Source organism: Drosophila rhopaloa, unplaced genomic scaffold (assembly GCF_018152115.1).
Source record: "Drosophila rhopaloa isolate 14029-0021.01 unplaced genomic scaffold, ASM1815211v1 contig_155, whole genome shotgun sequence".
Classification (NCBI taxonomy): domain Eukaryota; kingdom Metazoa; phylum Arthropoda; class Insecta; order Diptera; family Drosophilidae; genus Drosophila; species Drosophila rhopaloa.
Genome location: NW_025335034.1, coordinates 5,860,481 through 5,886,423, shown reverse-complemented (window position 1 = coordinate 5,886,423; position 25,943 = coordinate 5,860,481). Strand labels below are relative to the sequence as shown.

The 25,943-nt window shown below is 38.3% G+C and overlaps 1 protein-coding gene across 4 annotated transcripts; it reads right to left on the bottom strand.

Annotated features, from left to right (window-relative positions):
* Positions 1–660: 660 nt before the first annotated feature.
* On the bottom strand, positions 661–24,955 carry LOC108052505 (protein single-minded). Of its 4 annotated transcripts, none has more exons than XM_017134897.2 (8): positions 24,536–24,955; positions 6,976–7,170; positions 5,656–5,825; positions 5,208–5,309; positions 4,874–5,071; positions 4,222–4,421; positions 3,214–3,320; positions 661–2,761 (listed from the first exon to the last, which is right to left on the bottom strand). In XM_017134897.2, exons 2-8 carry the CDS (start codon positions 7,148–7,150, stop codon positions 1,443–1,445), a joined length of 2,271 nt encoding a protein of 756 aa, XP_016990386.1. In that variant the 5' UTR covers positions 7,151–7,170; positions 24,536–24,955; the 3' UTR covers positions 661–1,442. The 4 variants fall into 4 exon arrangements, with proteins under 4 accessions (XP_016990386.1, XP_016990385.1, XP_016990383.1 ...); XM_017134896.2 differs by lacking the exon at positions 24,536–24,955 and adding an exon at positions 18,769–19,013; XM_017134894.1 differs by lacking the exon at positions 24,536–24,955 and adding an exon at positions 7,260–7,385.
* Positions 24,956–25,943: the final 988 nt, after the last annotated feature.

Below are 25,943 nucleotides of genomic sequence, written 5' to 3'. Positions count from 1 at the left end.
GTAGAGGTTCTTCCGTCGTTGTAGGTTAACGCCTCCAATTGGTGTCCAGAGATGTAATTAACGATTTTGTAAATTCGCTTGGGAATTGGTATTCTGTTCTTATTCGATAAGTACATCGGGGTCAAAATACCATTTTTGTCTGCCAAATCATGCACTCCCATTACAGAACAGTCCCCAGACAGTTGCTGGTGATGCAGTACTTTATCGAGCAGTCCTTGCATTTCCAGACCTATATTCACGTTGGGGGACAACATTTCGCAGCTTGTTGCTGTATTCGAGCACTTTCCAAGGAAAACCGATCGCCACACACAGATTTCACGTTAAGGCAGTGTGACAACCTTTGGGATTAACGCAAATGTAGGCACTTTCTTGCCACTTTTGCAATGCGTTAAGTGAGTTTCTGCGTCTTTTCAAAGCGGTCATACTATTAAAAAAAAATATATGAAATGGCTTCGAGTAATAAAATAATTTTCTTTTTTGATCTTTTCCAAAAAATCCCACAAAATCCTGGCTTAACTTTTGGCTTCGATTTCTCCACCGGAATCAAGGATTCTACCTTAACTACCAAATTTAACACAAAATCAAAGATCCAAGCTGAAACTAACTAAAATAAAACAATACATAAGAGCTTAAGGAAAAAAACAAACTAAAAAGCGTCAATAATTTTTGTAAATAACATTTTATTTGTAAACTAACATTACTAAATTAAATAAAAACTATATTCTTTAGCATCATGATTTCCAAATGTGGCTTATAGAAACAATTGAACACCTGTTCTTTTATTGTTCACCCACATAATAATTTGTTTATTCAAATTAGAAAAATTTGCGATAATAGTTAATTTTACATTTACAATTATTTACTTGACTTATGAAGATCATATTCGATATCAGCATAGTGGAGCGGACCCTGCACTATTTACACATTATTGCATATTTATATACATAGATAGATTCATAGATCGTATGAATTCATGGTTATGGGGCCTATTATGGTATGCGCATGACGACATAGTTAAGTATAAGTATGTGCAATTAACTTAAGTTAGTTTTAATGAACATTTTACAGTTAAGACTTAGGTCTATTTATTATAGAATTTGTATTTGCTTTTGCATTTGTTAACAAGGATCATTCTTTTATTAATTTTTTCGTTTGTTTTGTATCAATTTCTTTGTAACTTTACACTGAACTGTTGGATAATTAACGTGAACGCAATGGGGGTAATAATATATATAATAAATAAAAGAGAATAGACGGCGGCTAGAAATTCAGATGTTTTGTGGCTCAGCCACATATTACAATTTGGAACTGAGAACTGAGAACTCAGAGGTGCACCAGCGATACACTATATATATAACATTGCAACAACTTGATTCCGGCGGAGGGGGGAGCAGTCGACGTTTTATAAACAACTACAACAACGGCACAACATCGAGTTGCTGTTAATGCACAAAATCGTTGGGTATATAATGCTGCGGCTCCACAATAACGCTGGTGTAATGGGGCGTGGCCACTACTGCCGCCGCCGCAGCAGCAGCATTTACGCTCTTGAAACTCTCCGCGAAATCGCTGACCACTCTCTGATATTGCTGCTGCTGTTGCTCTTGCTGGTGGGGCATTACATAGTGATATTGCTGGTGTTGCTGCTGTTGCGTCTGCAATCGCTGTTGCTGCTGCAGGTGCTGCTGCTCTAAAAGATGTTGCTGCTGTTGCTGTTGCTGCTGCTGCTGTTGCTGGTGCTGTTGCTGCTGCGAACTGTTGTCGGAGAAGTAGCTCAGCTCGAAGTTGTGACTGAGATCGCTGTATGTGGTTTGTGAGGGCGATGTTCCATTCACAATCGAGGCATTGCCGTTGGACAATTGCCGCTCACTTTCCGAACTGCTGGAGCAGCTATTCGAATTGGCCGAAAATGGACGAATCATTGAGGTGGCCACATCCACCGTGGCATCGTAGTCGTAGTAGTAGTGATTGTTGTTATTGTAGTACAGATTGCCCGTGGTGGTGTCCGGATATTGCATCTCCGTGGAGTAAACGCCAGATGACGAAGCCGAGGCACTGGACCCGCCTCCCGCACTGGAGGCAGTGCCTCCACCCACACTGCTGCTGGAGCTCACCACAAGGTCGTTCAAGGGCGGATAAAGCTGCGTGTAACTGAGGCTATCGTGGTCCATGCTCCCCGACTGTTGCTGCTGCAGCTGATGGTGGTGCCACACGCCGTTGTTGTTATTGTTGCTGCTGCCATTGTTATTCGCGGGCACGGGCGTGACTGCATTGGGCGGCTGCAACGGCAACTCCGGCTCGAAATAGGGATCCAGTTTTGGACTGGCACTCAGGGCCAGGCTGACAGGCGTTCCCGGACCCACCGGCTGACCCGTTGCTCCGGCGCACTGCGGCTGCACCCCGACCACCGGCTGTTGGGGCACCACCACCTGGACCTGAGCCGCCGCTGCCGCCTGTGCCGCCGCTTGAGCCGCCGCTTGTGCCGCTTGTGCCGCTTGTGCCACTTGTGCCGCCTGGGCCGCTTGGGCCGCTTGAGCCGCGGGTGAAATGGGCTCCCGCTTCACCACTCCCGTCTGAATCTCGTTCAGCACCAAGTCTTTCACCTCTCGTTCGCTCAGCACGTAGTTCACGCTCACGATAAACACCTCTCGCGAAGATCGCGAATTGTGCACCAGGGTGGCATACGATTGCACCCACACCCATCCACCTCCTTTGGTCAGGAAGCGGTAATATTTGGTGGTCACTTGTCCTTTGTACAGCACTGCGGGTAAAGCAAAAAACAAATTAAAGGTTAGAACTTGAGAAAAGAAAAATTATTTTAAAAATTACACGAAATACACAAGGCCATTTAACGTTTAATTGTCTCATATTTTTAACTTTACTTAACTTTTTGAAGCTCAAAACAATATTGAAACATAGCTTTCTAACCATTGTTGAGCTTTATATTTACACATAATTTAGGTAATTAAATATTTTTTATTAATAGTCTTTATCATATTTAAGACGAAACTTTTGCTATTAACATAAAGAAAATGATTAATTCATTGACTTTTTATTGAAAACTATAATATAAATAGAGACATATATTCTTCGGAATTGTGTATAATATGCGGAGTAAAAATGATGACTTATTTTAGCTGTCGTCTAGTCGTTTTTCTAAGTGTATGGCTTTGTGCACGATGCAATGCAATGGATAAGAATGTGTTTTCTTACGGATTTGATGGGAGCCGCGCATGGCCATTATGTCCGTGGCGTGGATGTACTGATACAGGGTCTTCTCGATGAGGTCCTGCGGCTCGTATCCGGTTAGCTGCGATACGCTGTAAGCAAATAATAAACAGGCGACAGGAGTTAGGCATAAGTTTTGAGGTCGAGGGCACCGGCTTCGCTGGCTTGTCCAAACAATGAATGGTCATTGGTGTTGCCTTTGTTGCTGGTGTGTTTTATTCGGCTGGTTTACTTTTGTCAACTCCAATTCAATTATGCAGAAAAAACAAAATAGCGGCGAAAAAGGGGCTGATTTTTGCTCACCACTTTGGGGTTGTTCGGCGCGAAGGAAGGGCGCCAGAATGGGATGGCAATATGCCGTGGCATCATGAGGGTAATTGAGTGACAATAATGTCAGACAAAGTGGGCTGGTTTTTTGGCCCGCCAGGCACTTACACAGTGTCCTCTTTCCCCCTCAAACACTCAGTCACACACACACACACACACACACAGCCACACAGTGACAAAAGGAAATCAAGCTCAAGAGGGAAATGATTTGTTTTTCTTTTCGTCATGTCGCCCCGTCTTGCTTACATTTCCTTTTTGCTATTCATTTCTTTTTTGTTTTCGGCACTTTGAAAACATTATCTTTTTGGGGGGCGGTTGCTGAAACTTTTTATCGTGGTGTAAAAAGCGAATTCTGCGGCCCGTTTAAATATTTGCCTAGTGTCGAATATACGGCAAACATGCAAAGGATACTTTCAAGGATTTTTTGAAAGCATGAAAAAAGCCCTCTGCAAATATTATTTCGTTGAAAGAGTATGAGTGGATTTAAAAAATTGTGTTGAGTGATTTAGTATTTTTTAAAATCTCCTGCAGCGTAAAAAAATTGTTTCTTCTAAGACATTGTTTAATAAAGAAGCAAAAGCATTTTAAAAAGGCTCTTTTTCTGCATTTGATTTTAATTGCCAGAAATTAACACATTTAATATAGTTTTTCTAGGGCTTTACTTACCGTGCATCGAAGAAGATGAGCTTCATGTCCAGCTTGGCCCGGAACATAAACATGTTCTGGTGCAGCTTGATTTCTGTGATGGCAGAGGAAGGCAGCGAGTGACCGACGGCCACCAGGCCGAGATTCTGGATGAGGCTGCCCTGGCCATCGCCGCGATCGGGATAGATGCGAGCCTTCAAATACCCGGAGCAGTGTATCACCTGCAATAGTAAAATAATTAGGTTAGAACCAATTTAAAACATAGTTTCTACTTTATATTATACGAAGTTCTTAGCTTGAAATGTAAAATAAATCATGGTGAAACAACACTAATGAATTAAAATGTTGAAACAAAAATGGTGTGTCTGGCATTTGTTTAACGTCAAATTTTAAGCTTGTAGATAAATTTATCATAACTGCATTAAACTGGTATGGTACCTATAATTGCAATAATTTCAACATAAAGGGATATAGTTTTATTAATAATAACAATTATTTAACACCCTGGCTTTGTAGAAAGTTAAAATAATTGTTTTTTTCAATTTATGTTATATGTAACGACTTGAGATCTTGAATCCGTTATGTTAAAACAATGATTATTTGGATATAACTTTACTATCCCAGAGCTACAATTTGGTCTTCAAATTTACAAATATAGTTCTATTTAAATTACCTTAAAGCCGGATGTGATGAGGCCGGCGTTCCTTTTGGCCAGGACACACTTCATGCGCAGGAAGAAGGTCTTCTCGATCTCGATGGTGTGCGATCCGCGGTCGTGGTCGTAGGCGGATGAGTGCTGGGATGGGACGCCATTGGGACTGCCGATGGGCGTATGCGTCTGGGCGAGCTGTAGGGAGTTGAGAAAGGCGGCCTGTGGCGTGAGTACAAGACAGAGTGGGAAAGGGGCATTCCAGACAGAGACAGAGGCAAAGACAGAGGGAGAGAAAGAGAGGGCAGACACTGTGAAATGTTTCGGAAGACCCTGCCGAAATCTAGGCTGTACTCACTGGATGCTGGTTGATGTGCGGATGCAGCGACAAAATGGCGTTCATCTCGTCCTGATCGTAGTTGTGTATGTACTCGAATATCGAATTGCCCGTCAGTTCCACCTGATTATTAAAAGAATATCAAGTAAGGATGTTTAGTTCAGTTTTTGGATTTATGTATTAGTATTAAAAGATCATAATGATTTATATTTAAATTGCATCAATCTAATTTATTTTCAGAGTTAAGTAAACTGAAATGCATTACAAATGTTATAGCACTTTGCAGCTGAATTCTTAGCCAGCGGTGAGTGCCAATTAGTGGGCAAATGCAAATGAATCGTCTTTTCTGAAGCCACAGGCCCATTGACTTGCAAATGCAAGTGCTGGCCAGGATACAAAAAAGGCAACGTCAGGTGGCCCGGCAATTTATGCGCATAAATCAGGACAAGAGATCCGACACTCCACTCACCTGACTCAGGCCCAAATGCACGGAGGCCGTTTCCGAGATGTACATGATTTTGCCATCCGGAGCCACCACGAAGATGAAGCCGTCCAGTGTTTGGAGCAGATGGGAGCCCAGCTCCTTGATGGTAGGACCCCGCTGCATGGTAGGCGATGAGCCCCAGGCTTCCCCGAGTCCTGAAAGAAATAAGGATATAGATTTTGATTAATGTGGTCATAAAATTTGTAGAGCTCTCCAGTGGTTTATATTTTCTTTTTAGATGTACATTATATGAAAGGCAAACTGTTTAAGTCGCAATAAATGGTAATCATTTAAATACAAAATATAAATAAAGCTCCAGTTAGTACATTTGCATGGGGTCAAGACCGATTTGCAATGCTGTTGACAAGTTTCTCATAACGCCCCGAATTAATTGTTTGTCATCCGGCCTTAGTATCTTAATTCGCAAAATTCCCACCAGCAGCAGCAACACACGCCCTACTTGCCACTGCTGACGTCTAAATATTATTCCCAATTAAAGTCATCGAGCGCGGTAGGTGGCCCATTCACAGCCCACAATTCGCCCACTTCCTCCCCCCTTTCAGCACCATGTACATACTGTATTGTCATGTATATACCACGGCACTTCCTTGGCCCGTCCGGATCTCGTTGTTTGTTGCCTATTATTAAAATAATTATTTCAATAAAGGCAGAAAAGAAAAGCACAAAACGGTGCGGCAACAATGGGAGCGACACCCACCCACTCACACCCCTCTTGAGCAACCCTCTTTGTCAGCAGAAAATCTCAGTGGCGCACACTCACATGTGTGTGTGGGAGGGGGGTTTTGGTCCGGGAAAATGAGAAAGGGAGCGAGATTTCCAGTCCGGCTCTCGTTGCTCGTTGCTTTTTGAGTGAAACAACAGCCGCCATTGTGTTTTAACCACCCCCAACCAGCCACCCAGCCACCCACTCCAGCCCACTTTATCCTGCTGTTTATTGTCTGCCCATTGTTGAGTGGTTTTCCCTGGCTTGTCCTCGCAAACATATGCTTTAAACAAACCTCGCCGTTTAAACTTGAAAACTTGCAAAGATAAAAAAGTACTGCGACTGCATAGGAGTTAAAAGGAAAACAAAGGACTATGTCCTGCTGTGCGGATACGTCGAGGTTGGATTATAATGAGCGTGGCGGTCGCGTGGCTGTCAAACATTCCGCATCATTTGCCATAGCCACCGGGCGTAATTCACACGAGATGAAAAGCCAAGACTGGGGCGACAAATTGAGCGGCAATCAAGTGAGTTTTCCACGCAATAAAGGCGGAAAATTGCGAGTGCAACACTGAACTTACCATCGGGAAAGACTTGACGCATTTTCAAATACGATGTGGTCAGCCGGATGACGGAGGCCTTGTCCAGTTGTGAAGTAATCGCCGCTGGCAGCGGCAGTAATTTGGCCAATTGGCAGAATTCCGTGTTTTCCTTTTCACGTCGAGTGCGTGCCGCATTTTTGCTTTTCTCCTTCATGGCACACGTTTTGGCTATATCTGAAAAAGAAATCGAAATAAAAAATATATATTGAGTTTATAAAGGAAGTTTTTGTAAAAATTATTCAGTTTACGGAACCACAACCGACCATGTAACCTGCTCTCATAGCAATCCTTGCGCACTTTGCGATGGTTTGTCATTTTAATGTTTTTTTTAGTACAAAATAAATTAGTCCTGTTTGAAACTGTTATAGCACTTCCTTAGCACTTGCTCATGTCCCTGCAATCACCTGTTTGCAACTGAGCTGCTTTCCTCCAGGACAAGCAGTTTTAACAGTTGCCAAACCGATCCGAAAAAGGACCTTCTACCTGATCTGGGATAGCAACCTGCCATTGGCTGATCTCAATTTTACCTGTTTTCTGGGCAGTTGACTTTTTGCACTGTTACTAATTCGGCCAGATCCTTTTGCTGAATGGCAAACCGAAAATAGTTGCCATCTCACTCGTGCTGACTCCTGCATTCAACAGGTTGACTTTTGCCGACCGCAGGAGTTTGACTTATATCTATATATATTCGTGTGTCTGTATGAGCACATAATACTCAAATGATGTCCCACGCACACTGCCACACGAAACGAGAGTTTAGGAGGTGGCATAATATATGTGAACCGTATACATTCGGGATGACCCACAGCCAGCATCTTGCCATTGATAGTTTTCGAACGTGATTTTGGCGCAGTTTTGCCAAAATCTAAGCCATTGGGACTCCTGCTGCTTTATTTTCCATTGAGTCACTTTTTTTTTGGGAGTTTTAAAGAACTTGGCCATTTACCTAGATTTGCTGGAGTACAGAGATTTCGCACGTAATTTCAAGTTTATTGACACAGGTCACGTATTTTTAATGCATCTATGTCTACTAAGTGACATTAAAGCCGGCATATGGACTACACTGGAAAAAACGTAGTTCTAAGTGCAATCCGTATTTGTTCGAGGTTAAATTGATTTTCTCTGGATCAAATAAATCGGAATTTAAATATTTTCATTTTTAAAAATTAATAAACTGTTTAAACTATTTTCTTTGATATTCATTATCACAAAAACATAAGATAAAAAAGTACATATAAATAGATTGTAAAACAAGCTCAAAAATTATTAAAAATAATTTAATAACATTTTCTAAAGCATTGATGGTTTTTATGTACTGCGAGCATTGGCTCTCAGTTTAATATTCCTTTCCCATCAAGAAATGAAACATTTGTCAAGAGTCGGAGATTGAGGGAATTGTCGGCATCCGTTACGCATTCGCAGGAGCAACAGATTTGCTCAACGATCATAATCCCAACGAGTATTCCGCGCTAATCCGCAACGCAAATGTGCCAACATGCACGTCTGAAGTGAGGTTGCTTCCCTTTCTCTACGGAGAAAACCAGGGGAAATAGGGAAAAACGGAGAGGCGTTCCCATTTAGGCCGCGATTATTATAAATGCCTCGACCCGCGAAGAAAATGCGGACAGGAGTCAACCAGAGGGTTGAGTATCATATGGTGCAAAATCCGCATAATAGCATAGTTTACGAGCAGTAAGTGGGTCAAAATTATTCAGGATCTATGCTTCTTATCCTAACGAACATTACACCATTTCATATAACCATAAATTTAAGCATATCCATTGATATATCAGCATCGGTTCCCTTAATCTTTATCATAACAGAACGGAAGTGAGAACCTCAATTCGAGAAAAGGGAAATCAAAGACAAAATCCAATCGTTAATTTTTACAACTATCTACTGAAATATGGGACATCATTAATAACGAATTAATGCCCTAAAACTCTCTGTAATATAAAATGGCAACCATTTCACACGTTACTTAAGCCATTTACACTTTTTATTTCACCAATTTATTAAAAACTATCTTTGTTTTTTAAATAAAAACTACGATAAAATGTAGGAAATAGATTCGGCATCACTTATTGGTTATAATTTTATATTTTTACAAAAAATATAGCTAAAAATAAATCTTAAGACTGAAAAAGATCCCCCTTTCAGTATTTCAACGAGCAACTCAATGATCTCTTCCCGGAAAGTGTATAAAAGTCAGACTCATGCTTCGACTGGCAACTCAATGAACCGGATCTCAAGCCGAATCCCAGCCTCCTCCAACCGACTTGACCTTAATCTGGTTACAGGCAAACAGCAAACTAAAAACAAACGGGTAAAAGTTTAAAAATAAAGTCAACACAAATGTTCACACTGAACTTGAACTACAGAGCGGCAAATGGAGAAAGTGTCGGGAGGAGGACGATTTAAGGACAGGTAGGACACGTAAGATTCCCACGCAGTGGAAACTAGAGAGTCCATAAAGCAATTAACAGGACACTGGACGCTGGTCCATTGCTAATGTGGGTGTTGCGGGCGAGGCGCTGTTTCCTACACATCCTACGTATTCCACATCCGATCCTGCTGCTACTTTCCCATCGGGACGATCCACAGGTATGGATATATATGCTAAAAACCCGCTGTTCGCAGCTCGGTTCTCACGCTAGCGCATAGCCAACCGGGAATTTCCAATCGGCCAATTGATAACCAGTCGGGGAAAAACGGCAAAAAAGCAGCACATGTCCTGGAAGTGTGAGAAACTTCCGAGGCAGTCAGGTATACCTATACCTGGTACTGGTACCTCACCGAGATTCCCACACACACCCAATATTTCCTATCAGGTGGGAAGCTGCGGAAAGTGGAAAGCGGAAAACTGGCCATACGTTGTAAATGTGCGTAACATATGCCGGGGCCAAACGATAAGAGCACTGCTCCTGTTAATGCCAAAATGTTTAACCACTTGGAGAAAAATGTATAAAGATCTAAATAGAATTAAACACACTTTTTGACCCAATAACCATACCTTAATTCAAATATTTAAACTTATCAAAGGAAGAGGTATTTTAAATCCGAAAAATATTATTATTGGGTTCATTAGAAAAGCAATTTCGTAAAATGTTGTTATTAATATAATATAATATATATATATATATATTATATATATATTGGCATATTATATATATATATATTTTTATTATATTATATTATATTATATATATATTATTTTATATATATAATATAATCATAAAATGGAATTCGATTTAATTTATGGGAGTATTACAATATATTTGTAGTATTTTTTATAAATCAATTATTATCTTGTTTTTAGGTTGGAACATATGTACACGTCTTATAAAATAGTTTTAAAGATTTTAAACTTTTTTCCATGCCTAAATATCAAAGGCTGATTTGATTTTATTTTTAATTAACACTTGAACATTTTCTTACAGTGCACTCTATCACCCAACCCCCACGCTTTTGGTCCTTGCTCTTTTCCCGTGTGTTTTTCCAACGCACATGAAGTTTTTATCTTGAAACAACAGTCGACGTCGCGTCGCTGAAGGGGCAGCCTCCCTCGAAATGGGTCGCAAATTTTAATGCTCAGCTCGCGCTTAATTTTCGGATTAAAACCCGTAAAGCAAACAGCGGCTAAGGACACCACCAGACCAACTGGATGCGGACTCGCATCCGGACTGGTTGCCTCCGTACATTAACCCAATTTCAATATGCTTTTTGATTTGTTTGCGCGGCACTTTAACATTATCAAACAAAAGTTTATGCAATCCGAGGGGTGTGTGTGTGTTTGGGGGTGTTGGGCGTACGTTTTTAATTGCCTGCAATAACAAGTAACGACGGTCATAACAACAACAGCAACACCAGAAGCAGCGGCTCAAATCTCAGAAACGAGCGAACAAAGCGTTGCCTTTGTTTTTGGTTGCCCAAATCCGCTAATTGCGCACAGTTGTCGTTGTTTTTGCCCCCGTTAAGACTACAATTGGCCCTTTTATGGCACCCTAAATTATGCAAGGAACGGCCTATTGATTACCATAATGGTTTGTGAGCAAAGAATTAAGCAAGGATTGCTTTTGTGATCCAAGGGTTCGGAGGTATAATCGCCTGTTGTCACTGGCCATCAAAGTCGGTTCCAAGAAGTTTCAGGAGTGGTAATTACCACGACATAATTAAATTTGTATATATTTTTTGTTTGTCCCTATTTATAATTCTTTATTTAGACCGTATAATCCATTTCCTATTGTGCTTTCTCCTTTTTTTTTTATAAATTAAACGAAAATAAAACTTGAGCCATTTTACAAAAATTTAAATCTTGTTTTTCTAACAGCACCACAAAATAGAAAAATGTTCAACAGTTTTCGAGATTCTATATTCAAATACTTTTAAGCCAGTTTTTTTTTTTAATGCAAGTAACTATACGTATTTTAATATAAAATTCTTTAGTTTTCGATAAGGAAGTCTGCGGGGGAATAAGGGGGTATATACCTTTTTCATTTTCAAAAAATCGAAAGCTTTTTTGCTTTATCTTAAAGAACAACTTCTTGAGAACATTTCACCAAATTTTCATAAAGATTTGAACAGTAGAAAAAAAATTTTAAAACGTTCGTTCAAGTACAGGATACTCTTAAAACGAATGAAATATTTTAATTTTTTCCGTACCATTTAACCCGTTTGTCCTGGGGAATTATCACCGCAAGGCGTTTAAGGGAAACAGCCACTCCTTAAAAATTATTAAATATTTTTTCAAATTTTTTTTGCATTAACATTGTCAACAATCTGAACTTTCTGAAAATATAATAATTCATTTAATAAAAACAATAGTTACATACATAAAAAAAATCCAAAATGTCCTATTTTAATCATTTTTCCAAAGACGATGTACGCCGCAGTAATAGTCAGTAAACTTATAAGGTTTTTCTTATTTTAATCCTATAAAAAGAAATAAATGGGCCTTAAATTCACATTGAATGCGCTTAATTGTGCAAAATACTGTTGACAATTAATTGAAAAGGTAGGATTCAAACACTGGACTGGGTTTTCAACCAATTTTTAATTAAAAACATCGCTTGTATTTGTTCTCTTAAATCAATAAAGAAAATATAATATTTTTAAAAGCATCATCGATGTAAGTGCTCACTTTTTATTGCAGGCAATAAAAACCTCGTAAAGCTTTGCCAAAACCAACAGAATATATTTTAATCCACTAGCCGTGCATCGGTGCCAAATGCTCCAATAAACAACAAACAAGTATTTAGTGTTGTGCGTCTGTAAATTGGAACTGAATTCCACCGCAATGAACAACGCAACCAATATAATTTATTTAATATTAATCCGGCAAATTATTTTGTATGGGCTTTTACGTAAATCAGAAATAAAACACAACCAAGGCAAACAAGCAGTGAACAACATGGGAGCAGCGAAGTGAAAGCAAATAAAACCCAATCGATCCGTCTGACCAAACCCATAATCGTAATAATAATCAACCAGCACATCATAATCATTGTTTTCATTACACTATATTTTCAAAAATAATTATGCATGTATTTTATTTGTATTTGTTCAACAAACATAGCCAGAGCTGCTGGTTCACAGCTTCCAGTTCGGAATTATGTGTGTGGGGGGAAAGTGGAATGGGGGGCGGACAAATAGCCAGAGCAAATACGCAAAGCGATGAGGCGTTCAAAATGCAAAAGTAAACTTTCAAATGAAATAAAAAAACAAGCAACAACAAAAACGGCAGCAGCGAAATGTGTACCAGGAGCAGCAACAACAAGAGCAGCAGCCAGCCAAGCTATAAATACGGAAAATCTCGGAAATATCACGTAAAATCGATCAACAATACAAACTTGCAACCCCATAGGCCATAGAACAATACCAAAACCAACACACCAATTCCGATTCCCCCTTGCTCGTGGAAAATCAAACAAGTCAAAACGCTGCTCGCCAACAACTTCAAAGGGTCAAATCGATAATCATAATTTGAGGCCCCGAACTTGCAGCGCATATGTACTCGTATGTACGTAAAGTCCGACCTCACCTACGCGTAAATACCCAAACACCTCCATTATCACTTGCGAGTACTGCACGGGGTGCAGTCCATCGGAACTGGACTTGTAACCGAGCCGCCATCCATTGTTGTCATTGTTGGTCGTCGTCCGTACGTGATGTTCACCATAAATTTGAATTTGATTTCGAATTTGCTCTAAAACAACAGCACCACCAGTGGGAACAACAACACAACGGCTTGGAAACTGGCTACCATCGCTGATGGTCGACTCTGAACAAATATTCACATGGAATCTGGCAAATAGACCAACCGAACGGACTTGTAAACATGTTACGCATAGTAGTCGTAGCAAATAAAGCAGAAGAACGCGGTTGACAAGTTTGGAGCATTCGGAAATATTTATTCTAACATTTTTAAAGGCTTATAAAAATGTAAATACTTTTAAAGACTAACATAAAACTATCGATGAAAATTCCTATTGCATTCAAATAATAATATTCTTGTACTTTTTATCTTTTCAGCACTATTTATTTTATTTTTACCCAAGCTCGTTTGCTTATATTGTGTATTGTGCATAATTCAAAATAAAATAGTTTTTCACTTTTTTTCAAGATTTTTCTTTTAATTGACTACGAAATGAAAGTTCAGTTTCAAGGTTCTAAAACTATTTTAAAATTTTTAAAATTATAAACCACAACTAATATATTTTTTAATTTTCCAGAAAATTAAAAGATGGTACAAAATAACAGAAACTTTTGAGTTATAAATTAAATTCCTCTTTGTCTTTAATCAATAAAGATATATATTAAGAAAACTATCTGTCGTTGTTCACGAAATTTTCCGAGAAGTTGCTTGTCATTTTATTATTAATGACAATATTAATTCCATATCGGAACTGTTCGGGAGCCAATCTACGGCGTATTCATTTAGCAGTTGACGATACCATTTTTCCGCTGCAATAAAAACGGCTAAAGCAAAAACAACTGCAATAAAAAGAACAACAACAGAAGAAACTACAGCTACAACAACAAATACTGTGGCTCAGTCTTACGCGCTGGTGTAAAATGAAACAAAAGTATGGTTGGAGAAAAATCAATACAAAGTCACGTTTTAGAGAAAATCACGTTTCATTAGATACCTATGGGTATACACAAACGCGACTGCATATATATATATAGAGAAATATATGTATATACCGACAAGGCATTAACATTCCATTGTGGAATTGTTTTATGTAAGTGAAAACTATAATTTAAAATTAAAATTACTTTTGAAAACTGTTTTGAAATTCAAATGCGAATGTTAAATAAAAGGCGGGCATATTGAATGTCTCCATTTGAAAAGTACACATGAATGTATAATTCCGTTTTTTCTCTGAACCGCAAGCTCACCTTGAAATTTACGACTCTTTTCACTTTATTATCAAGGCTGCTATTTTTGTCTGTGACTTTAAAAGCCTCAAAATAGTTGAAAAATCAATTTTTGGTGGATGATCAGTTTGCGTGAAAATGGTTTCCTCCCCCATATAAAAACCCAAAAGGAAATGGAGGTGTTAAAGACTTTCTAAGTCCTAGTAATTAGTTGGTTTCCCCAAAATGGTGTTGAAAATGTTAAGATTTTTGTGTCTTCATAATGGGATTAAGTGACATTTAGAGGGGATGATAAATTGCTATTGATTAAACGGTATTAAATTTAATTGCTAAATAAACAGATCTAAAAAGCATATATAATTTAGTAAAATTGTAAGAATTTTGTTTTGGTATTAATTTAAGCAGTTGAGAATATTGAAACCGAAAACTAAGGTTTTTTCATTAGTTTTAGAACTTTGTCAAATGTTTATAAGTCATTAAAGAATAAATCTCCTACAAAGTAGGTTACTAAAATTATCTCTCCAAATTTAAGAGCTATTAAAACCAGTTTTTGAAAATCAATTTTGAAAATGTTTTGGGTCGAATAAATGTATCCTAAAAGTTATACTGGTAGATAATTGTAAAACAGTCGAAACTTTGTTTATTTCAAAACGATTTTCTTTGAGTTTTTAATCCTAAGTGACCGAATCCCAAAGCTAATTTAGGAACGAACGACAATAATCAAAAAAAAATATAAAACATGTTTAAAGATTAAATTTTTTGGACTAATTATATGGCATTATAGATTTTTGTATAATAAAAATAAATTGTTTTAGTCAAGTTCAAAGTATTCAACGGAATGCTAAGAATTAAAGAACAAAAAGGATATTTCAACGTAAGTCACTTGCCTTAAAATACAATAAGTGTAGATGGAATTTCCACACTGGCTACGCTAGAAATTGTTACACTATCAAAGTTGACGTGTTCGTTTGAACAGCGCAGCAAAATTACAGCATTAAGCGGATTTCCTCACTAGAAGTCAAACACGCACACACACACAGGCCGGCCTGCTCGCACCCCTACTTACACCCTAGATAAACACTCACCGATGCTAAAGAAGAACCAGAACAAACACCCCCAGAAACAAAGACCCTGCATCCAGTGTACATATGTATGAGGAGCATTCATCAAAAAATTTACGAGACAAAAGAATGTAAAAAGCATCAAATCCTAGACGAGACCAGAAATACGGCAAACGAGCACAGGAAACAATCCAAAGCACACGGCACTCACACAAACAAACAAACACGTTGAGGGAAACAACAATAAGAGCGCAAGAAAATGGTGTCTCAGTCCCATTCCCAATCCCATTTCAAGACCCATCCCCAGGTAAAATTTAAGAAACATTAGAGTCGAAGCACAGTGGTGCGTGCAATGTCGAATTTGTGACCAAAATAGAATAGCCAAAGGTCGCTGACTCGTAAAAGTAAGAAATATGTATGATTGTAGACCACATTATCAAGGGGACCTGGTATTTATAAGATATTTCTAAATACCATGTGGCAGTCATAAATAAATAAATTAGGCAACATTTAGCATTCAACTTAACTGGATTTGTAGCGCTTTCAATTGGGAGATATCAGTCAATAAGGTAAACAAATTACCTAATAGATTGGTTTAGATTATTGGTTTTAGTCTGCTTGATTCATGCCCTCAATTGTGTTTTAATTATTAATGTATGGTGAAATATTTCAACTAAGGTTTAACTGGACGTATACGTGATTTTTGCAACCTGCTTCTCAAATGTAGCTGATCTGTTCTGCTAAGTCAGTTTAAGCTAGGGTAAATATAAGCATATTTTTATTTAAATAATATTTAATAGTATTTAACAATTCCAATATATAATAAGTATTTTTATGAATAACGAAATGAGAAGTTTATAACATCTGTTCTGCCAGCTCATTTTAATCCTATTTTGTGTGTTACCATGGTAATGTGCAGATTTTTTTTAAGCTTTGGAAAAGATTTTAGCTAGAATATTCTGAGTGCCATTGCATTTTTGACTAATGATAGGTTCTAAAACATTTATGATAACTTTTACTTTTTTTTTTATACAAATATAAAGATTGTATGATAGAAATTTGTTTTTGTCTGTTTTTCACTGATTTGATTGAGATTTGATAAAATGATTGGTTTAAATAAAAGAACTAAAATAATCTGGTCTGAACTAAAAGTAAATTTACTTCGGAAGAGTGTGCTTTTATTATTTTAGATTCCTCCAAATAGTTTTCTAAATATAGCTTTTCAAATATTTAAGTATTACCATAACAATATGTGGAAAATCGGAGAGCTGCATCCACTGTGCGTGGTTCATTCACCGACCATTGCAATACGGCTGCGCTGCTTTTGCGGCTGTTTCAAATGCTGTTGTTTAGTGTAACACACCGCGCGGGGGGAGGGAAAGTGGGAGGGGGAGGAAAACGGGTTTCCCAACTCACACACACACACCCTGAGGAAGGGGGAACTACCACCCTCTCCGGCAAACAACAACAGTGCGCAAGCGAGAGCGGAAGAGCGGCGAGAATTACACAAATACACACACAAACAGGCAGGCAACAACATTTTCTCATTGGCTGACTTGACACACACACACAGGCCTGGAAACTGGAACTGGCATCCGTGTGTTTACGCTTGTGTTTGTATTTCAGTTTGAGTTTGTATCGTGCCACCGCTCCGCCCACACACACAGGGGCACATAATTGTTGTGTTGTGCTTGTGTGTGCCTGTCTGGCAACGCCTTAATAATTGTTATTTGAGTTTCATTTTGTTTTCGATGGTTGTGTGGGTGTGTGTTTGTGTGGCCTGTTACACTCCATTAGCGAACATTTCTGGCATTCGAGTTTTAAGCTTTCTCCCTTTGCTATCCTTTTTTTAACTGGCAATTGTTTTTTTTTTTTTTTTAACTACGTGCCTGCCTTGGTGCTCACCTACACACCCACATTAGGCACTTCCGCTTGTCAAAATTCAATGTCAGTTTTGTCACTTCCGTTTGTATTGGTGCTGGGTCTTTCATTGTGTTTGTGAAAGAGAGGGGGCTTCCCCTTTCACATAGCCGCCATTTTTTTCAGTTATGTCTTGAACAACTCGTAAACATTTGATTTCCCCTTTGAATGCCTAACACTTTTATGCTCCATAAAAACGTAAAATTAATTTATTCCTCCCATTTAAAATGTGCATAAATATGTACTCAACCATGGTAATTAAATGATATAAACAAATAAAAATGTAATGTTATTTGTATATTTCGGGATCGTAAAATATTGTGACTGTTTTAACGTAATTTTTAGGTATATAACATTCATAACTTAAAATAACATTCTATGGCGCTTTATCTCTCTTCGGAGTAATTCGGTTATTTTTTGAAAGAATACCAATTCCTTAAGTATATTAGTAATAAATAATAAAAATGCCAATGTATAAAAAATAAAAAAAAATTAAAGAAAGAAGTAAATAGTGCATATAAATATATATTAAGACTGTCATAAATACGAAAAAAAACATTTAAATTTATCCTCTTGCTTTTATCATTTATCACACATAAGTTCTCTTGTTATTTCCTTAATATTTGGGCACATCTTAAAAGCTTTTCACATTAACCATTTCCAACTGATAATGTAATTTTATATTTTTCAGATTCGAGTCCAAATACACGTTGCCACAAAATGAAGGCAGTTGGCACCAACAACAAGCAAGGAACGTTGCCAATCCCCCGCCCGGAAACCTCCCCCTTGCCCCCTCATTTCTCATGTCGCCTGGGCAGACAAAACAAATCATTTTCGGTGGCTACCGTATGCAAACAAAAAAATTCCAAAAAAAAATTGAAAAAACAACAAAAGCAAAAAACAAGAATCCCGAGACACAGTAAAAACAAACAGATTGCAGCTGCAACACACTGAGAAAAAATATGTATCTTGATTTGAAAAAATATTAGCAAGCGGTTTTTAATACTGGAAAATTCTTGAAAAAAATTACTTTTCTACAATTTTTTGACAGATAAATCAAATGGAAATTTTTTCAAAATGTTTGCTTCTTGAAAAGGATCGTATAGGTCACAAAAATATCAACCAATATATAAATTATTTTTAACAGTCTTGCCACATTATAAATACCCAAAACTTAATATCCTTTTCCTGAATATTAAAACAGCAACATTAACTACCTTTTTTGCCACAAACAAAAAATTTTTTAACAAAAAAATAAATGGTTCTCTTAATATTTAAAAGGCCAAAATATATTTAAATCACCAGCATTAGGTAGTCGTTTGATTCTAAAACACTGTTTAAATATATTGTCGAAAGAATATAGAAAATTTCTTTATGTGCTGCACTGAATATTCCGCTGGCTAATGATTACTTTTTGGATCCATCTCAAAAGCGGGTTGCTGGGACTGCAGGCTGCATCGCTTGAGGGAGTCGCTGGCCAAGATGAAGTTGCAAGACGTCCGCGAAATCGTAAATTATGCCACATAAAACGCGCACGACAACGGGCAGCCAAAAAAAAGAACGGCAACGACGACGACGAGAACGACTTGGTGGTCACTGGGTGCAGTGCGACTTGATACAACACTAAGCTGACCGCAACTAAAACGCTCCAACCGTCAACGTCGACGCCGCTGCCCGGTCCGATCCGCTCAGCTTTTTCAATGGGTTCTCCGCCGTAGATTACTTTCGATTCGGACTGGGACTGGGCGAAATGATGTGGAGAGCCAGAGCTCTGGAGCGGAGCTGAGCGGAGGTTCCAATGTCGCCTTCGTCGCGGACAATGTCACATGCTGGTGAAAATAAACAAACACAATCTGCTGCGACCATGACTTGTGCGGCGTTGGCAAAAAGTGTTGCATTTCACCCGAATCGCAGCGACTTTACTTTCTTCGCGACATTTGCTGAGCTCAGTCGATTCGGAGGGCGACGCCAGTCACGGGTATGATAAAAGTTATTCAAGCCCAAAGTTGACCCCTGAATCAGATATTAATGTGCATAAACAGAGGTCTGGCCAGCTCTTAACCCTTTGTAAGCCAGAGTTCCTTATTTTATTTCATGATAAAGATTTTTGAATTTAGCTGTCAAACTCCACTTTGGGTACATAATTACATATTTATACCAATATTTAAAGATGTTTTTCGCTCAAAAATGTAATATAAATATTTGTAATTTTCCTGGCAAACTCTGAAGGTTTAAGTGTTAAACAAGGAACGGTGTGAAAAGTTATATCTTTTTTAATTTTAACAATGTTTTCTACTTAAAATTTTAAAATCAACAAATATTATTTTAAAAGTTTTAGTTTAAACAATTGTAATAGTTTATTTCAAATAAATTTTAATAAGTCAAAATAATGTTTGATATTTGGATGAATAAACTTTTTATAAAAACACAAGTTTTTAAATAGTTAATATAGTGAAAAAACTTCAGACGTTTGTATCCGTTATAAAACACAGTCATATATTGGGGTTAATTGGTGATTGGCCATTATTTGTTGTCATCATATCGTATTTTGGACTTTACGCGATTCATTCATTGATCGATCACGAATAGTATGAGTATCTTTTGGCACTTGTCAGCCGGCTCCATGGCACGTGTTGCCGATTTGTTGTCGTTGCCGATAATGCCTTTTTTCAGCTGCCAGTGCTTTATGTCTTACAATATTTCGGCTGCTTTCTTGGCTTTGTTTTTTGTTTGTTTTGCTGGCGTCGATGAGCTAATCGCATATGACGTTTACAATTTCTTGCACGCGCAGCACAATTTTCGCCCTCAGCTGCAGCAGCGCAGTGTTGTTGCTGCTGCCACGGCAACATCTCCCATTATCTTGGCACAACGTGCAAAAATTTTAAATATTCTTTTTCATTTATTGTTCCTTTCGACCTCAGATAATTTATGAAAGTGATTCACTGGCACTGGCGCCTTACCAGCTTCTACGGAATTGAAAAAAGGACCTGGGATTCTTGTTCACAATTGTAAAATTGTTTGTTGTAATTATTCTTGTAATATTATGAATAATCAAAACAATATCACAAACAATTTATTGGTAATATACATCCCAAATAAAAACAGATTAAGATGTCTTAAAGATTAAGTACCCATCAAAGTATTTTTTTCTGAATGTCAAAAGATATCTAATACGTTTTAAAAAGATCATTTTTTGGCTGCCACAAAAGAAAACAAGAGAGAACGTTATAGTCGGGTGCCCCGACTATCAGATACCCGTTACTCAGGTATAGGGAGTGCGAGGGAGATGGAGATAGAAACTTTGATCACGCATAACTTTTTAACGAATGGTCCGATTTGAAAAATTTCTTCTACATTTCGATAGGTATTGATAAACACAATAAAACTGCATTTTTACTTTTCCGAAATATTTAAATTTTTAAAATCGTATATAAGCGATTGTGGGCGTTAAAGGGGGCGTGGCACCTTTTTGAAACAAACTTGCGCTGCGTAGGAACTCCTAGAATCTGCATGCAAAATGCCAATCTTCTAGCTTTTATAGTTTCCGAGATCTCAGCGTTCATACGGACGGACAGACAGACGGACAGACAGACGGACAGACGGACAGACGGACAGACGGACAGACGGACAGACGGACATGGCTATATCGACTCGGCTAGTGACCCTGATCAAGAATATATATACTTTATAGGGTCGGAAACGCTTCCTTCTAGCTGTTACATACTTTTGCACGAATACAATATACCCTTTTACTCTACGAGTAACGGGTATAAAAATCCATTTCACATGTAATTTGCAGAACAATTTAAATTGTAGTTTTTGTAATAACAATAATGCTTCCAAGAAGAAATTAAAAAAGAGTGAGAGATAAAATATTTCTATGCCTAAGTCTAGGGGCTACTGCGGATCAACCCTCAACTTTTCCATGCTTACATGTCAGCCAAGCCCACAGATCTAGATTCATATCTTAAGACGTTCGATGATGGCATAATATGCACACATGCCTGTGCACATTGGACACAGGGATTCCCATATTTTCAGCACAAAAATCTCGAACCCTTTTTTCGTAAAGAGAAAAAAACTTACAAGTTCGAAGCGCCAAAGATACGGTACGGATACACGGGGACAAAAAAGAAAACGAACCGTGTATGCGGGCTCTGTTATCCGATAGCGGAATGGCAGGACCAAGGCGAGGACGAGGACAATGGATCCAGGATCTCAGCTATTTCTCGACGCTGTTCACTTGGAAACAAAGTTGCCTCTCAGATCGAACCGATTCGATATCGGCGCGGGAACGTGATCCAAACAATGGACACAGGACATGTGCCAAGGACTATCCCACAAACGTTCAGTTATGTGCAAGAGTTCGTGTTGTCGCATAAATTAAGCCATTAACAAATAGTTGTAAAAATTAGAAAAATATTTCACCAGATCTGTGTGTATAAATATAAAATTTAATTTGGGTGTGAAAATGGTTTAACTGTTGCTCCAGCTGCAACTCACGCTTGGATGCCAGTGCCACCCCTCCGGTTTTATTTGTACGGAAGCTGGGCGACCGGAAAAACGCCGATCTGATCCCGGATTCATGGCAGAGCTGCGGCAACCAATTGGATTTGTGGCAGACATAGTGGCGGCAGTTGGACACCAACCTGGGACACTTAAACACTTAAAGGAATCGGGACAGGGACGGCTGTGCGGCTCAATTACATTGGCGATTGAGCGTGAAATAGTAATGCCTGATTTGATTTCACGTGACAAAGGGACACGACATCGAAGACACTAACACACATGTCAAAGAAAAGCACTCAGAAAAAAATTAATGAGTGCCGGACTTAATGCAATTGATATTTATTTCCTTGCAGTATTTAAATTCCAGAACATTTTTAATGAATCTTATTATTTTTAGGCCATTTGTGCGTAACATAAAAAAAATCAATATTTCAAAATGTTTTGACCCAGTTTTTGCACCTAAAACTTGTATCTGTGTAGATAGTTGGTTGGATGTTTTTAGGTCTGACTTTTTATAAACATTCTATTATTTTTGTATTTCATATTATGTTTCTTTTTAACACAAACTTTTAACTTTCTAACACAAAATTCTCATTAATACCTTTAATACAAATTTTAAATAAATGTACACATTTCAAACTTGGGAGGCTTAAAACGATTTCGTAGATCTTTACCGGTACAAAAGATTGGTAAATAGTTTTCTTGATATTTTTTGTTATCATTTTCAATTTGTATTTTTAATAGATCACTTGAACATAGTTTTCAGTTTGTATTTTTTCAAGTGGTAAAATACTTGTGTGAGTTTTAGGAGGACTGACATCCTCCTAAGGCTCAAGGCTCGTTTTCGAATTGGACACACCCGCTAATTTGCTTGGCGCGCGACACCTTTTGGAGTGGACTGCATCTGGAGACGGGGACCTAAAGACCTGAGGAGCTAGGGAGCTGGGGAGCTGGAACTGGCGACCCGTCATGGTCATTTCTCTTGGCCAGCAACCAATGTCCAATGTCCGAGCCGAATGCTGTTTTGTTTGCTCGCCGTGCTTTACGCCCTTCGGTCGGCACTCTCTTTCTGCCTTCCTGGAAGTATTATAGTAAATTTCTCGCATATCTCTCGTGTGTCATTGTCGCCTGGTCCCCGTATCCGTATCCATCACCATCACCATCTCCATTTCCATATCCATCTGCGTCTCGGTTTCCGTTCACGCTCCCTCCCTCTTGGCCAGATTATTAGTTATTATTTTTGTCATAAATGCAAATTAGCTATGCGCAATTTGCATATTCTACATTAAACTTGAAACGCATACTGTCTCGACAACTCTCGTTGGGCATTGTGAAGACCCGTCTGAAGTCTGGTCAGTAAAGTATTTGACTCTGCTCCTACTTGGGTTTACTTTGATATTTCGCTTTGACAGAGTTGTTCATTGGTTGGGCATATTTTGAATGGATTTGTGTTTAACTTTCATTTTCTAATCAATACGAAGGCTAAGTCGTAATTCAATTTTATGAACCTTGTAATAATATTTAGAAATCTTACTAAGTTTTACTATAAAAATTCTATAGTTGGGCAGGAAGAAGGTGTTTACCTAGCAATTATGCAGTTAATGACTGTCATTTAATCGATCGTTCCTAGGACGAATATTATATCTACATGTCCGTCTGAGCAAATCGCGTAAAAATTAAATCAAAAAGACTTGGAAGTGTTAAAACCAATTTGTGACTTTATAGAATAGAAGATATCTCGCTAAGTAAGGTTTACAAAGTAATTATACCTGTTTAAAATAGGATAGGATGAAATATAAAAATTGTATTTGAAATACTAAAAAAACAAATATGAGCACTCAGCTATCAATCGATTTTTCAAGTTCTAGCTGGCAACAATACTTCGACAAATTTTTTTTAGTTAGTTAAAAAGACAATTTTGGTGACATGTCAGGTTATATGTGGCAGTTGAAGAAATAATTTTAATTTCTAGATCGAATATTTTTTTACATTTCATTGTATGGTTTTGTGTAAGATCCAGATTCATCCTAATGAAAGCCCTATAGTTTCACCGATTCTCGGAGAGGACCATAAACAAAACAAAAACAATCGTTGGATTTCGTTTTATGGGGACTGCAACGGATTCTGAAGAAAACCCGGGGCTGATGACCACAGCGTCTGGGATTGGATTCCGGGATCCGGACTCTGAGAGGGGACACTTTTAAGTGCGATTCGATTTGCTGCTTTTCCCTTTTTGTAATTATAAAAAGTCTTTCGGTTGTTTTCGTTTGGGCCCTGAAAATTTGCATTTGGCAGTGGGGCGTTTCGGTTTATGGGTTTCTTTATTTTTGGGGCTGTATGATTTCGTTTTATTGTTATTGTTGCTAAACAATATTTCTGATTCTTGGTCGCTGGGAGGACGGAGCGAAAAGTAACCACCGCCGACGGCATCGTCGAGTTGTGGGCGTCATATTACAGACTGTGTGACATCGAGGGCACGATGGCGATGACGATCCATGCCCCGGGTTCTTTGTTTGCCGTACATACATGTTTTTCAAATGCCGCCTACTACAATTCGCATTGAATTTCACTTGTTCACTGCCCTTTTTTTTTTGTTATTAATTTTAATGGTTAAGAAAGGTTCCTTTGAAGGGTTATGAGTCATTCTGCAGGGAGCTAGGCTCACTCACCTCTGGCAGCTATCCGTTTTGCCGCTGGTACTGTTGCACTTTGGCCACCGTCGATAAATCCCAATAGGAAAGGCTCCGTTTAGCGGGCGAACAAACTAAATAGGCGCTTCAACCGCTGACTGTTAAATGTAGCTACCACATTTTCTTTTAAATAGATGATTTAAAAATAAATAAATTTAAATGTGTTGCGGCCGAACGATTTTTATGTTTCGCCGGAAAGGTTTTTTAATAGAGCCGTTGACGGTGATTATATTGTATTGCGTTTAATGGCACTCAAGCAATTTGCTTACTAGAATTCGATATTTCTTTTAAATATATTTTTTTTGACACTTGCAGGCACGACGAGCAAAATATCCAGACTGGGATATATATATATTTGGTATATATGGACAGACGGCGTGGACGCGCAGCTGAACCAGCGAGCGGGCGGCGAGCGAATGAGTGACTACTCAAATGGACCGAGCTCAGCCTGCAGTAACTGGGGGCAGCAGCAGCAGCACGGCAGCAACATCACAGCAGCAACATCACGGCACGGCAGCAACACCAACACAAAGGCAAGTGATTTTGGAGGCGCGACGAGTGCGCACGCACACACACACAGATACAACATACACGCACACACACAGATACCACTCTCTCACACACACAATCTCAGAATTTGAATCCCTTGGCTGGAAGTTGCTGGTGTCGCCTGGTGTTGCTCGTGTTGGTGGTGGCTAAACATGCAACATTCCAGCCTGTGTGCGTGTATTAATGAATGAAACGCCAATGCCGCCGCACCACCCCTTCCTGAAGCACCCCTCCCACCGTTTGTTCTCACACCCTCCTGAATATATTAACTCACGTTTCGGGAGGATCCGGATGATTTGGACGTGCCCGGTAACCGGTGCAAAAAAAGAACTATGCTGCGCATGCGTACGATGTGCCAAAAGGTATTAGTTAGTTTCATTTGATTCCCGGAATAACATAGGAAAACTCATAAATTCGGCATTTCTATATTCGGTATATCTGATGGCCATCACTTTGCAATAAGATACAATGACTAATTAATAATAATAATAATAATAATAATTAATTAATAATTAAAAAGGTCTAACAAAAATTTCCAAAATAAATTCCTTTCATACAATTTAAGGCTTCAATCATAGTTTTAACTGTAGTTTTTAGAACGTTCAGTAACTAAATATGTATATATGAACATAAAAAATAAATAACGACCGAAAAATATATATAATATATAGCTTTATTTGTCATTTTCTGTTAGTAAAAAAACAAAATTACTTCCCTACATTCACGTGCATTTCTCAACCAAATTAAAACCACACAATCTTAAGACAGCTTACAGAATCTTAAGATATAACAGGTTGTTTTTAAAATTTTTGGGAGTCGTTTAATTAAGTGTCATTTT